This window comes from Borostomias antarcticus (genome assembly GCF_949987555.1).
Source record: "Borostomias antarcticus genome assembly, chromosome: 14".
NCBI classification, from domain to species: domain Eukaryota; kingdom Metazoa; phylum Chordata; class Actinopteri; order Stomiiformes; family Stomiidae; genus Borostomias; species Borostomias antarcticus.
Window position 1 is genome coordinate 11,794,836 of NC_140247.1, and position 17,140 is coordinate 11,811,975.

Consider the following 17,140-nt stretch of genomic DNA (forward strand, 5'->3'; position numbering starts at 1 on the left):
ACTCCTATGAATAAATGGTAAATGGACTGTACTTATGTGGCGCTTTTATCTGAAGCTCTTTACAATGAAGGCCTCTCATTCACACACCAGTGGTGGCAGCTGCCATGCAATTTGGGGTTCAGTGTCTTGCCCAAGTACACCTCGACATGTCGTCAGGAGGAGCCGGGATTCGAACCGCCGACCCTACGATCATTGGATTTGGATGACTCGCTCTACCTCCTGAGCTACTGGTCTGGAACCTCTACCCTCCTGAGCACACCTTATAGGCCAGGGTACCATCATGGAAAAGGTGGCAAGTAACTGCTACAACAAATGCTCTGATTGAAAAGGAGAGAATAAACTGAAAACAAATTGGGAATGTTGTAACTTGGTAGTGTCTGTAGTTCCCATAAACGCAGAAACTGGTCAAACCATAACCTTAACCCAACGTTTAGTCTTTATCGTTGTAACTTCTGCAATGCCATGGATGTATTACAGTAATAGAAATGCCCAGATTAGCTGCTCAGTGCGCAGCTTTGACGGTCAGAGGAACACCTCAGGCGAGATTGACGCGTCTTCCTCACACGTGGTCCTGGGGGGTGTGTCTACATAGCTGATGTAAACACCAATACGTCTCATCCGGATCAATCATAGGACCTAAACGGCGAGATTATCTCTAATAGTTTGCCAATAAACGTTTGTTGTCGTTGTTCATGCTATGTTTTAATATAAAGCTGTGAGAAGCCATGGACTTCTACATCAATTTGAAGGTGAATTTCAGGGGGAATGCGAAGAATTTTCTCCTGTCTGGTTCGGAGACGAAGAGCTGGGAGTCGATGGAGGCCATGGTAAGCAAGGATAGCGACGGGGATGTTTAGCGACTCTATCCTCTCGTCATAAGGAAAGCCATGTAACGTTTGCCGTTTTCCAGGCCTATCTAGAAATCGGCCAGATGTTGACACTTGACAGTGGTTCGTTTGTTGAAAACGTGATTAACCCATTGACAGTTCTTGTCTGTGTCAAGGCCTGCATGGAGGCCAATAACGCTAGCTAACATCGATCCTCGCTAGCTAGCTGGCTTCAATGGAGCTGTGATGCTCACCTCAAGAGCTTCTGATTCTAAAATGTAGGCCGTCTTTTTATTCTCTGTCGGCAGAAAGAGGATTCATGAAGCTAGATCACCTCTCTGGTATTTGAATAGGCCGCTGTGGGTAGGTTACCTGTTTACTGTTTAGAATAGTGGCTTGTGTCGGAGGTGAAACCTGTGTGAAAGCCTCCGCGTATTTGAGATTAGTCACCAGGCCAGAGGACGTGACATTCTTAATTTTTCACACATTATTGTATTTGGCCTAGTGGTTGACTGATTGTTGTCAAAACACCGTGTACACGTTACTAAAGCAAGCCAGCCTTTAAAACCTGGTTACCCCAGGCGTGACCAATGTATGGCGAACATTATTATGTACCAGACCTTAGGTGGTCAGTCTGGTTAAACAGGCTAGGTCACCTGTGAAAACAAGAGGTGAACTGCCCAAACTCATATTGAATGGTAATCTAGGACAAGGTTCAGTTTTTGCTCTTGGTAACAGTGGATTGTTGACAGGCTCTTTAGGCTACGTGCTCTTAGCCCACACACGTTCTCAGGGGTTGAAGCTATTAGGACTCACATTGAGACCTATCTCTCTGGATCACTCTAGGGTTAAACGTCCATTGATACCTTAATAAAAACCAATACCAGGCTGCCTGATTTCACGACATCGGCACTGCCAAGAGATTGAGTCACTGGAGAGAGCCGCCAAGCCATGAATTACACCGTCGTGGCTGCGATCGCCCTCTCAATAAGAGGCACAGCATCAGTTGAAAGTTTAATTTCTCTGAGTGCTAGGCTGCCGAGTCATGTCAGTCTTGAGTTGTAGTCGTTCCCCTACGGACAGAGTCTGCCCAGAAACAACAGCAAACCCCATACTCCCACCCAGCAAACCCCAATTGGTACCAGCTCTGTGGCCTAGTGGTAGAGTGTCCGTCCAGAGAGAGGTTGTGGGTTCGTAGAGTGTCCGTCCAGAGAGAGGTTGTGGGTTCGAGTCATACCAAAGAATATAAAAATGGGACCCATTGCCTCCCTGCTTGGCACTCAGCATCAAGGGTTGGAATTGGGGGGCTACATCACCAAATGATTCGCTGCTGCTCACCGCTCCCCCAGGGGATGGGTCAAATGCAGAGAACAAATTTCACACACTCAGGTGCGTGACAATCAGTGGAACTTAGTCTTACTCCCCAGACGTTACACTGGAAACCAGATACTGTAAAGAATACAGTAGGTAGACTATTTCCCAATGTTAGTAGCTCTGCTTTCACCTCAGAGCTGCTGCATCCTGCTCATAATATATAAAACGATCCAACCGTTGCAGATCTGCAGAGGGCTCTAGTGTCCAGTGTTAGTTTCCAGACGAGGTCGTTATGAAAGAGTTTTGCTTTGCCTCTCCTGGCGGCAGACTCTGATACTCATCCTCACACTCTGCAGAGTCACCAAAGTCACGAGTTCCTCCTCGTTGAAAGGACCGCGGTGTCTGTGAGCGTGTCCCGCCGGTCTCTTGGCTTCTCTCTCCTCCCAGTCATATGCTAGATCACAGCCCTGATTGATGCCCTCACTACCAGGCTCTCCATTGCTGGTTCTAAAAGTGACACGATTGATTGGTGTGTATTTTTTCGCTGGACGGAGCCTTCTCCCAGTTTTTATGATGGTACTTAGTCAGCGGTGTCTGACCTTTCACTTGAACACACACACACACACACACACACACACACACACACACACACACACACAGTCCCTCCCTCCCTCCCTCCCTCCCTCCCTCCCTCCCTCCCTCCCTCCCTCCCTCCCTCACTCACTCACTCACTCACTCACTCTCATTCCTGACAACAGTGATTGATAGTTGTATTTTGTCTCTACAGGTGAAAAGGTCATTTGGCTTGTGTAATCTACAAGTGACTTACTTTGATGAGGAGAACGAGGAGGTGGGTGAGGGCATCTCCCTTGTGTAACATTTGTGTCATCAAATCAAACTTTATTTATATAACACATGTCAGTTCATACACAGAGGCAATACAATACGCGTCATCACAGAGAGAAGGGGGGGAGAGAAGGATCAGTATGATCCTGACACTAATTTTCCAGAGCAAGAAAAATAAACTGTTCACCCATTTGAGCCTAATATAGAACTGCAAAAAAAAATCTCTCTTGACCTTTCTCAACAAGTCATGTTCGTCAGGCGCTGTCATAATTAAGTCATCTCTTAGACTGACTTACCCTAGATTGAATCCTCCCTCACAGAATGTCAAATGACGAGTGATGTGGCTTGTGTTTCAGGTTTCCATTAATAGCCAAAGTAAGTATTAAGACCGTTTACACTTTTCACACGAAACAAACTTGGAATTAGGTTCAGTAATTTTTCTAACACTTATTCATACTTTCTGCTTTTTTTTCTAGTGGAGTATGAGGAGGCATTGAAGGTACGTGGAGTCGGTAGTCTGAATATCTGTACTGTTACAGTTACTAGTACCCAGTCTCTTCCTTCCTTCCTTCCTTCCTTCCTTCCTTCCTTCCTTCCTTCCTTCCTTCCTTCCTTCCTTTTCCTTCTTTGTTCATTGTAGGTTGTTGATGAACATTCAGACACTAAACATCCTAATTGAATCTAGACTGGACTGTTGGCGTAGTACAAAGGAGCACACACCCATGTTCCTAGTAACTTGCACTGCAAATAAGGAATCACCATTTTCCCGTGACAAACGGAACTAACCGTTCCAGTCTGTTGGGTTTCCCCAGAGCGCCGCGCGACAGGGAAACCGTCTGCATATGAACGTGTACGAAACCAGAGGCCAGCCCACGCGCGTCCCGGCCAAGGCCAGCGCCACGGAACCCAAGAGGGGCTTCCGGCCACCGCAGCACTGCCCAGCCCTGGCCCAGGTGATCAGCCGCAAGGTCCAGGCCGCAGTCCCCGAGCAGGGCATGGTGAGGACTTGGTTCATATAGTACAGTATGTCTATGAGTAAGGCACGGTAAGGACCTGGTTCATATAATATAGCATGTATTTGGTACTTTTCTTTATTTGTGTGCAGGGCACGGTAAGGACGTAGTTCATATATTTTATTATAATACGGGTAGATTAAATCAAGCATTCTGATTGGTTGAGAGTAAGTCACAGGGTGTACTGTATTGAGTATAAAGTCCTGTAGAATCTCGCTAGAGCCTCATCTCAGTTAGAAATTAATGCGCCTGTTACATTGTCAGCATTCCAAATATAACAGACTTTTAATTCAATCTCTCGGACTGTGTGTTAGTTTATCAACTTCGAGTCATACCAAAGACTATAAAAATGGGACCCATTTATCAAAGTTTATCAAGGAAACATAATTTCCTTCCTACACAAAGTTACCATGTAAATTCCGAATATGTGATCCGTTTATCAAAATAAAGCCTGTTTGAAAATGTGTCAAGACGTTTTCGGACTGCTCCGGCAGGTTCTGTAGCACCGGCTATGGCTTTCATCACTTAAGAGACGCGCCCTTTGTTTATGTCTGTTGCATAGCAACAGCCACACCGGGGACAATTTTCTCTAACGTTACTGAAATGCGATAGAAAACGGTGTTAAAACGATTTTGTGCTGAAAGGCAGTCATTGTCTTTGTTTACTATTTATACTTTCGCTGGCAACCCGTATTATAAAAGCAATAAGGTACTCGAGGCAGTACTTTGTTGTGAATAATGTACAGTTCAAGGGTTTGCCGGCCCTCCTCTGTGCGTCGGGCCTAACAACACCCTTGAACTGTACATTATTCACAACAAAGTACTGCTTCTCATACCTTATTGCTTAAATAATGTACACTGGCCCCTGTGCTTCGGGGGCAAGGCATGGCAAGGACATGGCCTGGTACTGTTCACATGTATTTGTACAGAGGAATGGAGGTAAATTAACAAGTAAAAAAAATATACCAAAAATAAATAAATACATAATTTAAAAATAAATAATATAAGTTGACAGTTGACACTTCAGGGGTATAAATGATTAAGTTCCACCCATCTACAGTATGCAGAGACCACCATCCTCTCTCTCTCTCTCTCTCTCTCTCTCTCTCTCTCTCTCATTGAGCTATGGAAAAGGAAATACACAGTCGCTGGACTGGATGCCAGGTTTAATCCGGTCGTATCAGTAAACCCCCTTGGAGAAGTGAGAATGATCTGTTCCCTCTCGCTGTCTCTGCGTTGGTTCCACAGGTGATCATGAAGGAACTGAAGGGCACCAAGGAGGAGGACAAGACCCCTCCGGCCTGGTTCACCTCCTACATGGAGAAGGTACAGAGACGTCCCCACACAAAAATACAAACCGTCCGCTGTATAAATAGACTATTCCTGTATGTTCCTCGGCGTTCCTCATATTTAAATAGGCTGCTTTTTTCACGACGCATCTCTTTGATTGGGCCTCGCTGAGATCCGTCTGACCCCGGGCCCCGCCTCCCTTCCTCCCTCCCCTCCTCCCCCCCCCCCCCCCTCCCAGTTTAAAGACCAGGTGGTGCGCGAGGCGGTGGAGAAGATCTGCCGGGAGTTCTCGGGACAGTGCTGCATCCACAAGCCCCTGGGGGCCGAGGCCCAGGTCCCCGAGGTCACCTCGTCCATGCTGCCCGGGGCCCCCAGCTCCACCCCCGCCTGCAGCAGCTGCCGGGGCCAGACGGCCGGCGGGGGGTACCAGTGCAGGTGGGCGAGGGAGACAGAGGGGAGTGTGTGTGTGTGTGTGTGTGTGTGTGTGCATGCGTGTGTGGGGGGGTGGGGGGTTGGGGGGTTGCGGGTTTAGTCTACAGGGCAATGAAAGGAGCAGCTCCCCTGCTATCATTTATCTTTCATGGTCAAACCCTACACCCCCCTCCCTCGACCACTACGCTCTGCTACCTCGGGGCGACTGGTTGCCCTGTCACCCCGAGGCCCCTGCGGTCGATTGACGCGGCCCCGCAGTGGTGGAATGAACTGCCCACTGAGGTCAGGACAGCAGAGTCACTACCCATCTTTCACCACAGCCTCAAAACTCACCCCTTCAAGAAGTACTACCAGGATCATCCCTCTTAAGCACCTATTCATGGGTTTCAAATGTAGTCTTAGACCTGCCATGTTGGGGACCAACACAGGTGTTTCAAATGAATGAATTAGTTCTACTGCATAGGATTCTATTCAGTAGAGCCAATCAGATAAATTGAAACACCTGTGTTGGTCCCCAATATGGCAGGTCTAGGACTACATTTGAAACCCATGAATTGTATTTTTATTTTGCTACTCTTGGACTTTGGCTTTATCTCTAGATTACACTCTTAGTCTCTGAGTCTCTTGTTTTGAAAGGAGATGCACTTGAGTTCTGGAAAGTAGTAGTATACTAACTTCCTACGTTAAATGTGGTTATTGTAGGTCACTTTGGATAAAAGCGTCTGCTAAATGACTGTAATGTAATGTATTAGAAATCCCCCTCAAGCTTTAATTCCAGGAGAAATCCCCTCCCCAAATTCACCCCTGTTGTCGTTTCTTAGATATTGAAACCTATGAAACCTAAAGACAGTTTGGTTTCTATTCATGGGAGGGACCTCCTCCCTCCCTCTCCGTTCCGCCCGCTCTCTCAGAGTGTATATCTGCTGAGGACTTGTGAGGAGGACAGACACCGTCCTCTCTACTCACGGCGTGTGTCCCTCCTGTCTCTCCTCCAGCGTGTGTACGTCCTGCACCCTGTGCGAGCCCTGCAGCTTCTCCCACGACCCCAGCCACAACCTGGTGAGGGCCCGGACCCCCCTGTCCATCCCCGAGCACGGGTCCCCGGCCCCCGACCACAGCAGGTAGGACCCCTGGGCCTCGCTCGTCCGCCTACGCTCCTGGATTAAAACACTCCTGGAGGTCTGTAGTCGTGCCGTTTTGTAATTTCGACGTGCTGTTCGCTCCCTTTCTTGGCCGGGTCTCCCTTGAGAAAGAGATCTGTATCTCAATGGAAACTTCCTTGGTTAAATTTAAATAACATGAGGTTGTGGCCCTCACAGAGAGGAGCTATGCCTGCCACAAAGGAAGGTCATGACCCAAGTATTGTTTAACAAAAGACAAAATAGAACTTTGTGAAATTGTTATTATTATTACTTAAATACTGAGTTATATATTTTAGTATTTTAAAGTCTTGCCTCAGTATTTCTTTGAAAGAAACATTTCTTAGAAACACCGTGTGGCAGAAACCACGTTGGTTTTAATCGATCGCGCGAGTGTCTATGACGATTTAGTCCTTTCATAAACGGGCTTGTCTTGAACCTGAACACGGCGATTTCCAGTTTCCAGCATGATCTCCCTCCTGTGATTGGCTCTCCTGTCCCCCCCTCCTCTGACCACGCCCCCAGGTTCTACCGACGAGGCGACCGGAGCTTCCGGAAGGCGGAGAAGCAGCGCCTGAAGGCGGAGAAGCGACAGCTGAAGGCGGAGGTGAAGGAGATCAGGAAGCAGCTGAGGATGGAGAGGCGGGGCCTGCAGTGGAGCGCCGCCGGCGACGGCAGCTCCTCCCCCGTCCTCCTGCAGCCACGCGCCACCCAGGCCAGCAGCCCAGAGTACGCCAGCGCGCACGTATCCAACACACCCCTCTAAGTCGGGCCCTAGGCCCAGCCGAGCTAAGAGCCTGGAACGCACACTAGCAAATATATTTGATGTCGTTTCCCTGACCGTCGCATCGCGTTTCCGTCTCCCAGGCGTCCGAAGCGTCCGTGCCCGCTGGTGGTGCCCGCCATGACCGCCCTGCTCCTGGACGAGAACCTGCCGGACGGCACGCGCCTCCGCCCGGGCACCAAGTTCATCAAATACTGGAAGATGAGGAACACGGGCACCGTCAGCTGGAGCTCCAACACCAAGGTGCTGGATCGGCGTGGGCCGTAGAGCAGCTGTACCTGCTGGGTTTCAAATGCACTATTTTGCTCTCTGCTCCGGATAAGGTCGTTTCTGCTGACTATGACTACTTGTAACTTTTAGCGTTACCGAGCGAACGGTGTTTGTTGCCGTCATGTGGCCACAGATATTGTTTTAGGTCTCCTCTAGTCATTCTGGATGTTTTGTTTGGGATGAAACTAACGATATACCATATGATCCCTCTCTCTCTCTCTCTCTCTCTCTCTCTCTTTTTTTCTCTCTTTCTTTCTCTCTCTCTCTCTCTTTCTCTCTCTCTCTCTCCCTCTCTCTCTCTCTCTCTCTCTCTCTCTCCCTCTCTCTCTCTCTCTCTCTCTCTCTCTCTCTCCTCCCCTAGTTGAAGTTCATGTGGGGTAATCTGGCGGTGGGTTCTGGGGACCGTTGGAGGGAGGTGTCGGTCCCCTGCCTGCAGCCCGGCCAGGTGGGCGTGGTCAGCGTGGCACTTTGCGCCCCGGCCCTGGAGGGCTCCTATACCTCCCACTGGCGCCTGGCCCACGGCGGCGAGCAGTTCGGCCCGCGAGTCTGGTGTAGCGTCGTGGTGGACCCCCTGGCGCCGGCCGCCATGATGGCCGACGGGGTGCTGGTGTCCCCCTGTGTCACCCCGCAGGTTTGTCATCTTGTCCCCCCCCACCCCCGACAGTGGTTCATCTGACCCCTCCGTCCGACCCCTCTGTCACTCGCTGCACCAATCCGTAAGATTGTGTTCCTCTCACACTGTTGTGCGCTGCACATGTTCTCCATGTGAGCACTTTCTCTCGTCGTTCTGTGTGTACTCACGAGTATTCCAGTCATGCTCGCTGTGTAGCTATTTACGTTAAATGCAATTATTGTTAAGTCGCTTTGGCGTCTGCTAAGTGACTGTAATGTAATGTAATGTAATGTACCCTGCTAATCCGAGCTGCTGTGCCCAGGGGAAGAACCCCGTCTCGGGGGGGAAGGACGGGAAGTCGTGCGCCCCCTCCAGAGAGCAGCCGCTCATGTCCGTGGACCAGGAGGAGGGAGAGTACTACATCCCCTCCGTCGACCTGCTCACCGCTCAGGTACACACTGCGCTTACTCACTTAAAACAGCACCTATTCACTTAATACTGCACTTACTCACTTAATACTGCACTTACTCACTTAATACTACATTTACTCACGTAATACTGTACGTTTTCACTTAATACTACACTTGTTCGCTTAATACGACACTTATACTGTACTTATTCACTTAATACTACACTTACCCACTTACTGTACTACTACACTTACTTAATACTACACTTATTCACTTAATACTGAACGTATTCACTTACTACTGCAGTTATACACTTAGTACTGCACTTCATAATGCAGATATACCACTATACTACTTCAGACAAGTTACAAAACACTTTATAACAAGAATGTATTGTCCGTTCACCCCTCCTCTCTCTTTCTTTTTTGTTGTGTTTCTTTCTCCTCCCCTCAGGACTTGCTGTCCTTCGAGCTGCTGGACATCAACATAGTCCAGGAACTGGAGAACGTTCCCAACAACACACCTGCTGGTGAGACCCTGACGTCCTGCTGCTGTTTGACCTGCTAGATAGACACCAGATAACCACACTGGTTTTGTTTTGCTTCAAAGGTCACTCAGTATAAACAAGCCTCACCTGAAATAACTCGGTTCAGGTGCTTGTGGCTTAGGAAATGCATCACAGCGCAACCGCAGTTGAAGTTAACATAATTACCTGACACTGATTGCCCCTCTGCCCCTCCCTATCTCCAGATATGACCCCATGTATGTCCCCCCTGCCCCATGACGGCCCCCAGCAGGAGAAGAACACGCCCCTGGGCCTGATACAGGAAGAGGCAGAGGCCCAGGGAGTCACCACCAGCATTCTGGGTAACGGAGGCAGCATGGCACGTCTGATTAGAGCTTCAGAACGAGGCCGTTAGTTTCTATTATCAACTATCAATATCCAAAAAGCTATTTGCTTTGCTGTGCGTAGATGTTCAGACGTTGCACTCACGCCATTGGCTGTGGACCCTGTCACTCAGGCCAGGTCTCCTATCATCTCCCCTCAGACGTGTCCCAGGGGGCGGGCCCGGGGGCGGAGGTGGGTGGAGTCCCGGCCCAGGAGGAAGGAGAGGAGGACATTAGCGGGACTCAGTTCGTCTGCGAGACCGTGATCCGCTCCCTCACCCTGGAGGAGGCCCCAGACCACGCCCCCATGCGCGGGCCCCGCCCAGGGACAGGGAAGGGTGAGTATAGAGGTGACTGACCGGACACACAAATCCCAAACCGACCGTTCATCAACTTACAGACAGTTCATTATGAATACATTACTATAATCTGGTTGTCAACTTCCAGCCATTTTACCTACTTTACTGTAAATGGGCTTTGTTGTAAGCACAACAGAAGTACAGCACTGTAGCCTATATACATTCATTCATTCATTCATCAATTCATTCATTCATTCATCCATTCATACATACATACATACATACATACATACATACATACATACTGTACACACATACAAACATACATACTGTACATACATACAAACATACATACTGTACAAACAAACAAACAAGTCCTAATGCTCCCTCCTCTTGACTCCTCCCAGTGGTGCGCCCCGCGGCCCAGGGCGGCTCCTCCTCCACCTGTGTCAAAGCGAAAGGGGCGGAGCAGCGGGGTCAGAAGAGGCCGGGGAAGAGCCAGGACGCCAGCCCGGCGGCGCCCCTCCGCGCCACCCTCCCCGGCTCCCTCCGCGCCACCCTCCCCGGCTCCCTCCGCGTGCCCCCCCCCGTCCCCGTCAGGGCCCCGCCCCCGCCCTCGGCCGGCCTGCGGGAGGAGCCGAGGACGTCAGGTGACCGGCTCTCCTGTTGTCACCCTACGCGGCGCGGGGGGGCGTTGTAGGATGACCTCGCCGCTTTGTGACTCCTTGTGTGGCCGCTGACCCTAGAACCCGAGAATGAAGGTGTTGTCTAGTGAGGTGACCCTAGGCTGCGTCCCAAACTGCTAAAACGCTGTGTATTTAGGCAGCATTCGGAGATGGGGGGGCATCAAGTCATGTCCCAATCCAATATTTAGATTAGCAGATTTTGAAGGCAGCACAGATGTAGCCTTCGTTGGTCAAGATATCCCACAATCCCGTGCGGCCGCTCCACTGCTCCGACCAAAAGTGCAATTTTGGAGAGCAAATTTGTCTCCATGACTGATATGTCACTTTATGAAGTTTGAATATGTTTTGAGATGAAAAAGTGACCAGATTCCTAAAATGTGGCCAGTTTATTAAAATAACCCGTTTATATATAGATGGATGGATGGGTGGGTGGATGGATGGATGGATGGATGGATTGATGCTGTATTTCTTTAAACCAATCACCTTTGTCTTGGACAGCGATAAGCTTGTTTGTTTTTTTCAACGGCGCCTTTACATAATAGTGTCGGGGGATTGAATCTGATTGGTGCCGCTAGAATTGAACGGTGCCAATGAGAGGCTTACCTCAAAAACGGAAATCCCGTGAGCCGGAGTAGATGAAACCTAACCCCCCCCCTTGGTCCTCCTCCTCGCCCCCGCAGACCAGGGTCTGGGACCGAACATGGCGAGCATGTGCGGGGAACGCGCCGGCGCCGGATCCGGAGCCAAGGAGGGGGAGGAGGAGGCGGCGGATGGAAAGAGGGAGGGGGCCCGCAGTCGCTCGTCCTCCGCCTCCTCCGAGGATTACATCATCATCCTCCCGGACTGCTTTGACACCAGTCGTCCACTAGGGGAGTCCATGTACAGGTGGGTGGCCTGTCTGGGTGGGGGTGGGCTGGGGTGGGGGGGGGGGTCCGTGTGTTTCGGTCCATTAGAAATCAACGTCAGATACTACAGGATAGTGACGGGATAAATCATGTCTCCCGAGTTGAGATTTAGATTGGCTTCAATGTACATGTCCCCGTTCTCTACACATCGCTCATCGGTCAGAGAGAGCTGGGAGTGCAAAACAAACGCCCTCCTAGTATTACGGCGTCAGAGTGCAACGAATACCGAACCAAAGCTAAATCATTCCAATGCGTGACGCGTTTCATCTCCCAGCTCCGCCCTGTCCCAGCCCGGCGACGCCCCTCCCGAGACCCCCAGCGACCCCGAACACCAGGGCCGTACCACTCCGGAGGGGGAGCGGGGGGAGCTGGAGGAGACCACCGGGGCGGTGTCGGGGTCCAGCAGTGCCAACGACATGCTCTGTACCTCCCAGACTCTGGACGATGAGCCGCTTACACCTGTGGTGGTGGCAGCACCGAGGCCTAATGCTGCTGTCACACCCAGGTACACACACACACACACACACACACACTATAAATAATGTAAATTGAGATTAGGGCTGTCACAATATAAAAAATGTCATAATACGATTAGCATTGCAAAAAAATATCACGATAATGATATTATTGTGATATCTATAGCAATCATTAAAAAGAATAATGTCACTTCAATCACTTAAAATGCATCTTCATAACTTTATTTTGCTCCAGTGTTTTCTCTTCAAAAATAACTGAAAACAACTGATTACAATGCACTTATTCATTATTATTAATAATTAATAATTTTATTTTTAAATCCCGTTGATAAATACGATATAGTAAATACGATATATCACGGCTAGATTATTTACATGATATTAGTATTTTTATTTGAAATATCACAATATATCGCAACACCCCCAATTGAGATGCATCCTCCTGACGTGTTGATGTTTTGATGTCCTGGTCAACAGCGGACGGCCAGCGACGTCGGCATCAGAGGGGAGCTTGGACGTAACTGGACTCTACCAGCCTGGAGAGACGCAGGATGGTGAGGATGCCAGAACACACACACACACACACACACACACACACACACACACACACACTCACACTCACATTATGGTTTGCTCACTCACTGCTCTCTCTCTCTCTCTCTCTCTCACACACACACACACACACTCACACACACTCATCCCCCCAATCACATTTAGTTCTGCCAGGAAGGAGACAAATGCGTTGTTGTTTCCACTCCCATTAAAGTCAGTTGTTTGACCGCTTGACCGGCTGGTCATGTGATCCTCGCCGGCTAATCACGGGTCCTGCCTGTTACCGCGGGGCCTCGCTCCCCGGTCTCCATGTACCCACCGTGAAAGACCGATCCGGGATCTATCTCCCGCCCGCCCCTCAAACAGCGCTTTGACGTACGGCCCGAGTCCAACACGTTCTAACGCGCGTTACAAGAACCTAACCGCCCTTGTTCATGTGTTCTGTGTACGGCAGGAACCAGCCCGGTCCAGACCCAGCCGGACAACACCGCTGCTTCTGACGAGGCTGAAGTTGACCCCTCAGAAGACCCCAGGTAAGAGCCCTGATGATGATGATGGTGGTGATGATGATGATGATGGCGGCGTTATTAAATGGATATAATGGTCTGTCTGGTTGCGTGCAGGCAGCCAGGCATCACTGGTGGTCTGGTGAAGGGAGCTCTCTCTGTAGCTGCCTCGGCATACAAGGCCCTCTTCACTGGGCAGCCTGGCCCAGCACAGGTCAGTACATGGATGGCTGCTTACGTCTCTACTGTAGGGAGGAGGGATTCTTATGTTTCTACTGTAGGGAGGAGGGATTCTTATGTTTCTACTGTAGGGAGGAGGGATTCTTATGTTTCTACTGTAGGGAGAAGGGATTCTTAGGTTTCTACTGTAGGGAGAAGGGATTCTTAGGTTTCTACTGTAGGGAGGAGGGATTCTTATGTTTCTACTGTAGGGAGGAGGGATTCTTATGTTTCTACTGTAGAGAGAAGGGATTCTTATGTTTCTACTGTAGGGAGAAGGGATTCTTAGGTTTCTACTGTAGGGAGGAGGGATTCTTATGTTTCTACTGTAGGGAGAAGGGATTCTTATGTTTCTACTGTAGGGAGGAGGGATTCTTAGGTTTCTACTGTAGGGAGAAGGGATTCTTATGTTTCTACTGTAGGGAGAAGGGATTCTTAGGTTTCTACTGTAGGGAGGAGGGATTTTTATGTTTCTACTGTAGAGAGGAGAGATTCTTATGTTTCTACTGTAGGAAGGAGGGATTTTTATGTTTCTACTGTAGGGAGGAGGGATTCTTATGTTTCTACTGTAGGGAGGATGGATTCGGAGATGATAATGATAGTACGTCGGAACAATATTGTGTATAGTCAGTGATACTGACTGTGTTTGCAAAAACTGTTTTGCTGAGTGGTTGATTGGTTAATTAGTCAGTTGATTGGTTAATTGGCTGATTGAATAACCGGTGTGATTGGTCCCCCCCAGCCCCCTGTGGACGCAGCCACCCAGGACACCATGATGGCGGTGCTGGTGGAGATGGGCTTCGGGGACCGGCCCCTTAACCAGCGCCTGCTGAAGAGACACAACTACAACCTGCTGGACGTGGTCAACGAGCTGGTCCAGATGACCGACAACGACTGGTACTCTACACGCTACTGAGGAGGAGGAGGAGGAGGAAGGAGAAGGCTAGATGCAGAGAAAGATTTGGTCAAAGAAACAACGTAGTGAAGAGAGGAACCTCTCCTTCCTGTCCTTCTCTCTTCTGATTGGACCATGTTGTCAGGAAGTACCCTGGCTGTGACCATAAAGAGACATTCCCGACAACTCTGGGATCTTAGACTATCAAATGGCTACAGTCTGTAGATTTACTTACTGATTCGTAGCCTTTAGTGGCGTTTCACTTTTCCATAGGGGAGGGGGGGGGGGGGGGGGGGATGGAGGAGTTGAATTGATGTTCATGAGCAGATGACTCATCCATTTCTATGATATCAATGGTAAAGTCATCAGTTGCTATCACCAAGTACAATTCATATTCACTGTCGTAGTCATAGATTGAAAAATACACAGTGAATATGTAGCCATGAAAAGAGCTATGATATGCTTAGCAGAATGAGCATATGGGTGTTATAATAAAAATAGCCTTTTTATCAGTGGGCAGAATCAGATAAGATTTATTTATAAGCATAGGTGTTACCACTGTATGATGTTAATTTTTACATGCATAGTGTGTTTGATATAGCAGACAAGTCAAGTCTTAGGCTGGCACTTAAAACACCATCGCAAGATTTACTCAGTGTCCCCTTTTTATTAAGCGGTGACGTGTGTGTGTGTGTGTGTGTGTGTGTGTGTGTGTGTGTGTGTGTGTGTGTGTGTGTGTGTGTGTGTGTGTCTGTCTGTCTGTCTGTCTGTCTGTCTGTCTGTCTGTCGCACGAGTTTCAGACCAATCAGGAGTAGCCAATACACACCAGCAGAGGACAGTAGAGATTGCTCATAAACCTGCACTGCTTACTTCACCACCTGGGTGTGATTTTTTGCTAATCATAAGATATCATATCAAATTCTGTTTGAGACATTTCAATTACTATGATCAAGTACCAATAATCATTTTTCAGATGTGTGTAAGGATGAGAAGTCATATACACACTTTTATAACACACTGTTATAACACACTGTGTAAATGCTGCAGGGTGAGTTTGATTGAGCGCCAGCCGCTGTTCCTAAAGTGTGCATGACTGTCAATGTTGGTGATGATATGCTTCTTTGTGTTGGACATGGGGGCACGCACGAGCACACACACGCACGCACGCATGTAAACTCATCATCTGAACTGTTACAGGATCAGTGTACTGTAAACATGCAGTGAGTTGAGTGATTACCTTTGAAAGAAACACATTCCTCCTTACTCATTGTGATGTCAGCTTCCCTGTGAAGCTGTGGGTTTACTGTATGTGAGATATTATGTATAATATTAGTACTTTGGGACAAGTACCATATAAGTCAGACACATTACAGGAGGCTCCATTTTAACTACAGTGTTAAAATGCACTCTAAATTAGGACCATGTCAAATTATATAATTTTTTGTTTGTTTGAACTTTATTCACAACATCCACATTCTACTGCATCGTTCTCCTGGGGCTCATGAGTGTTGATGGTTTCAGGATCATTGTCCTTCTTTTTTTCTATGCTGTCCTTTGACTTCAAAAGAAATAACATACTGTACCAAGTTAAATTCCAAACTTGAACACTCACTGGAATCCAATTATGTGTAAAAAGGTTGCAATGCTGTTCTTGTTGTTTTATTGTTTCTCTGGCAGGACATGATGAGTGTGCTTATGTTTCTGGGGTGAAGTGGAGAGGGCCATTTATGTTGTTTCAGTATTGGCTGCTTGGAAATGTAAAAGAGGATATTCTATAGCTATATAGTTCTGCTCTTTGAAGCTTGCTCATTCTTTGTGCTTATATCTGCACTGTTGTGTGTGTTTATGTGTATTCAAAATGTTACTGAGAAAGATTTGTTTTTAAGTTTTGCACTATAGGTTATGGACATGCGAAAAACAATAGCGCTTAGAGTATAAGTACTGATGAGTCATTTAGAATGGACACGTTAGAACAGATCCCATTTGTTCTGATTCACTGCTTTTAGGAATGGTATTGTTGTTCTACCAAAGGTGAATGTACCCTACCACATGTTGATAGGTGTCCAACATTGAGCTCCATTCATGATTGACAATTTGAAGACATGAAAGTGCAATATTATACGAAATACATACACGCTACAGGTATTATTATACGGATAATCTAATTTTAAATTAGTAGAATATTATTTATCTGCCAGATAAGGTTGATAGGAGATTTTAGGTCAAGAACTAACAGTATCTGAAAGTACAACCCAAGGATGATGATGAGGAGGAGGGTTATAGAAAAGTGATTGACACCATTACATCTGGGTGACTGTCCACGTGTGTTAGAAATTATGGTTGTTACTGTTTATGTGCCCTTTTGGGAGTTCAGAAACAATAGAATTCCCCTTAAAACACTTCAAACAAGTACTGTATGCTTTCCATATGGGTAGGATATTTTCATATAGGGTGAGTAAGTGTTTTTGGGGAGTGGTGCAGAGTGAGCTTTTTTTCTGTGTTGCACTTTATGGACATGATATGTGATGTACAAATCTCTGTCTAATAAAAGTCACTACACTTATGGATAACAAGTGGAGTTTATGTCCGGAGATAATTATATGTTTCTTAGTCAATTTTCTGGCCAGAGCAACCCCCGGAAAAACATAAATCAAAAATAATCTAGAATAGATGGGAACCGCCTCAAAAATGGTAATTACTTAACATGTTTACATTGTGTACATGAACTAATTTACATTTTTACACTGTGTAGGCCTACATAAACGGATTCACATTT

The 17,140-nt window shown here is 47.8% G+C and overlaps 1 protein-coding gene across 2 annotated transcripts; it reads left to right on the top strand.

Moving 5' to 3' along the window:
* Nucleotides 1-725: 725 nt before the first annotated feature.
* Nucleotides 726-14,573, top strand: nbr1b (NBR1 autophagy cargo receptor b; the record flags this gene model as incomplete). 2 transcript variants are annotated; one of them, XM_084448985.1, is made up of 22 exons in its annotated part: nt 726-827; nt 2,929-2,991; nt 3,344-3,362; nt 3,464-3,486; nt 3,800-3,985; nt 5,248-5,325; nt 5,528-5,724; nt 6,717-6,842; nt 7,386-7,589; nt 7,728-7,887; nt 8,276-8,545; nt 8,850-8,978; nt 9,391-9,466; nt 9,688-9,804; nt 9,960-10,163; nt 10,532-10,774; nt 11,491-11,695; nt 11,990-12,220; nt 12,669-12,745; nt 13,198-13,276; nt 13,367-13,463; nt 14,211-14,573. In XM_084448985.1, 22 exons carry the CDS (start codon nt 726-728, stop codon nt 14,382-14,384), a joined length of 3,060 nt encoding a protein of 1,019 aa, XP_084305111.1. In that variant the 3' UTR covers nt 14,385-14,573. The 2 variants fall into 2 exon arrangements, with proteins under 2 accessions (XP_084305111.1, XP_084305112.1); XM_084448986.1 differs by having other exon boundaries at nt 9,987-10,163.
* Between the last annotated feature and the right edge of the window lie 2,567 nt (nt 14,574-17,140).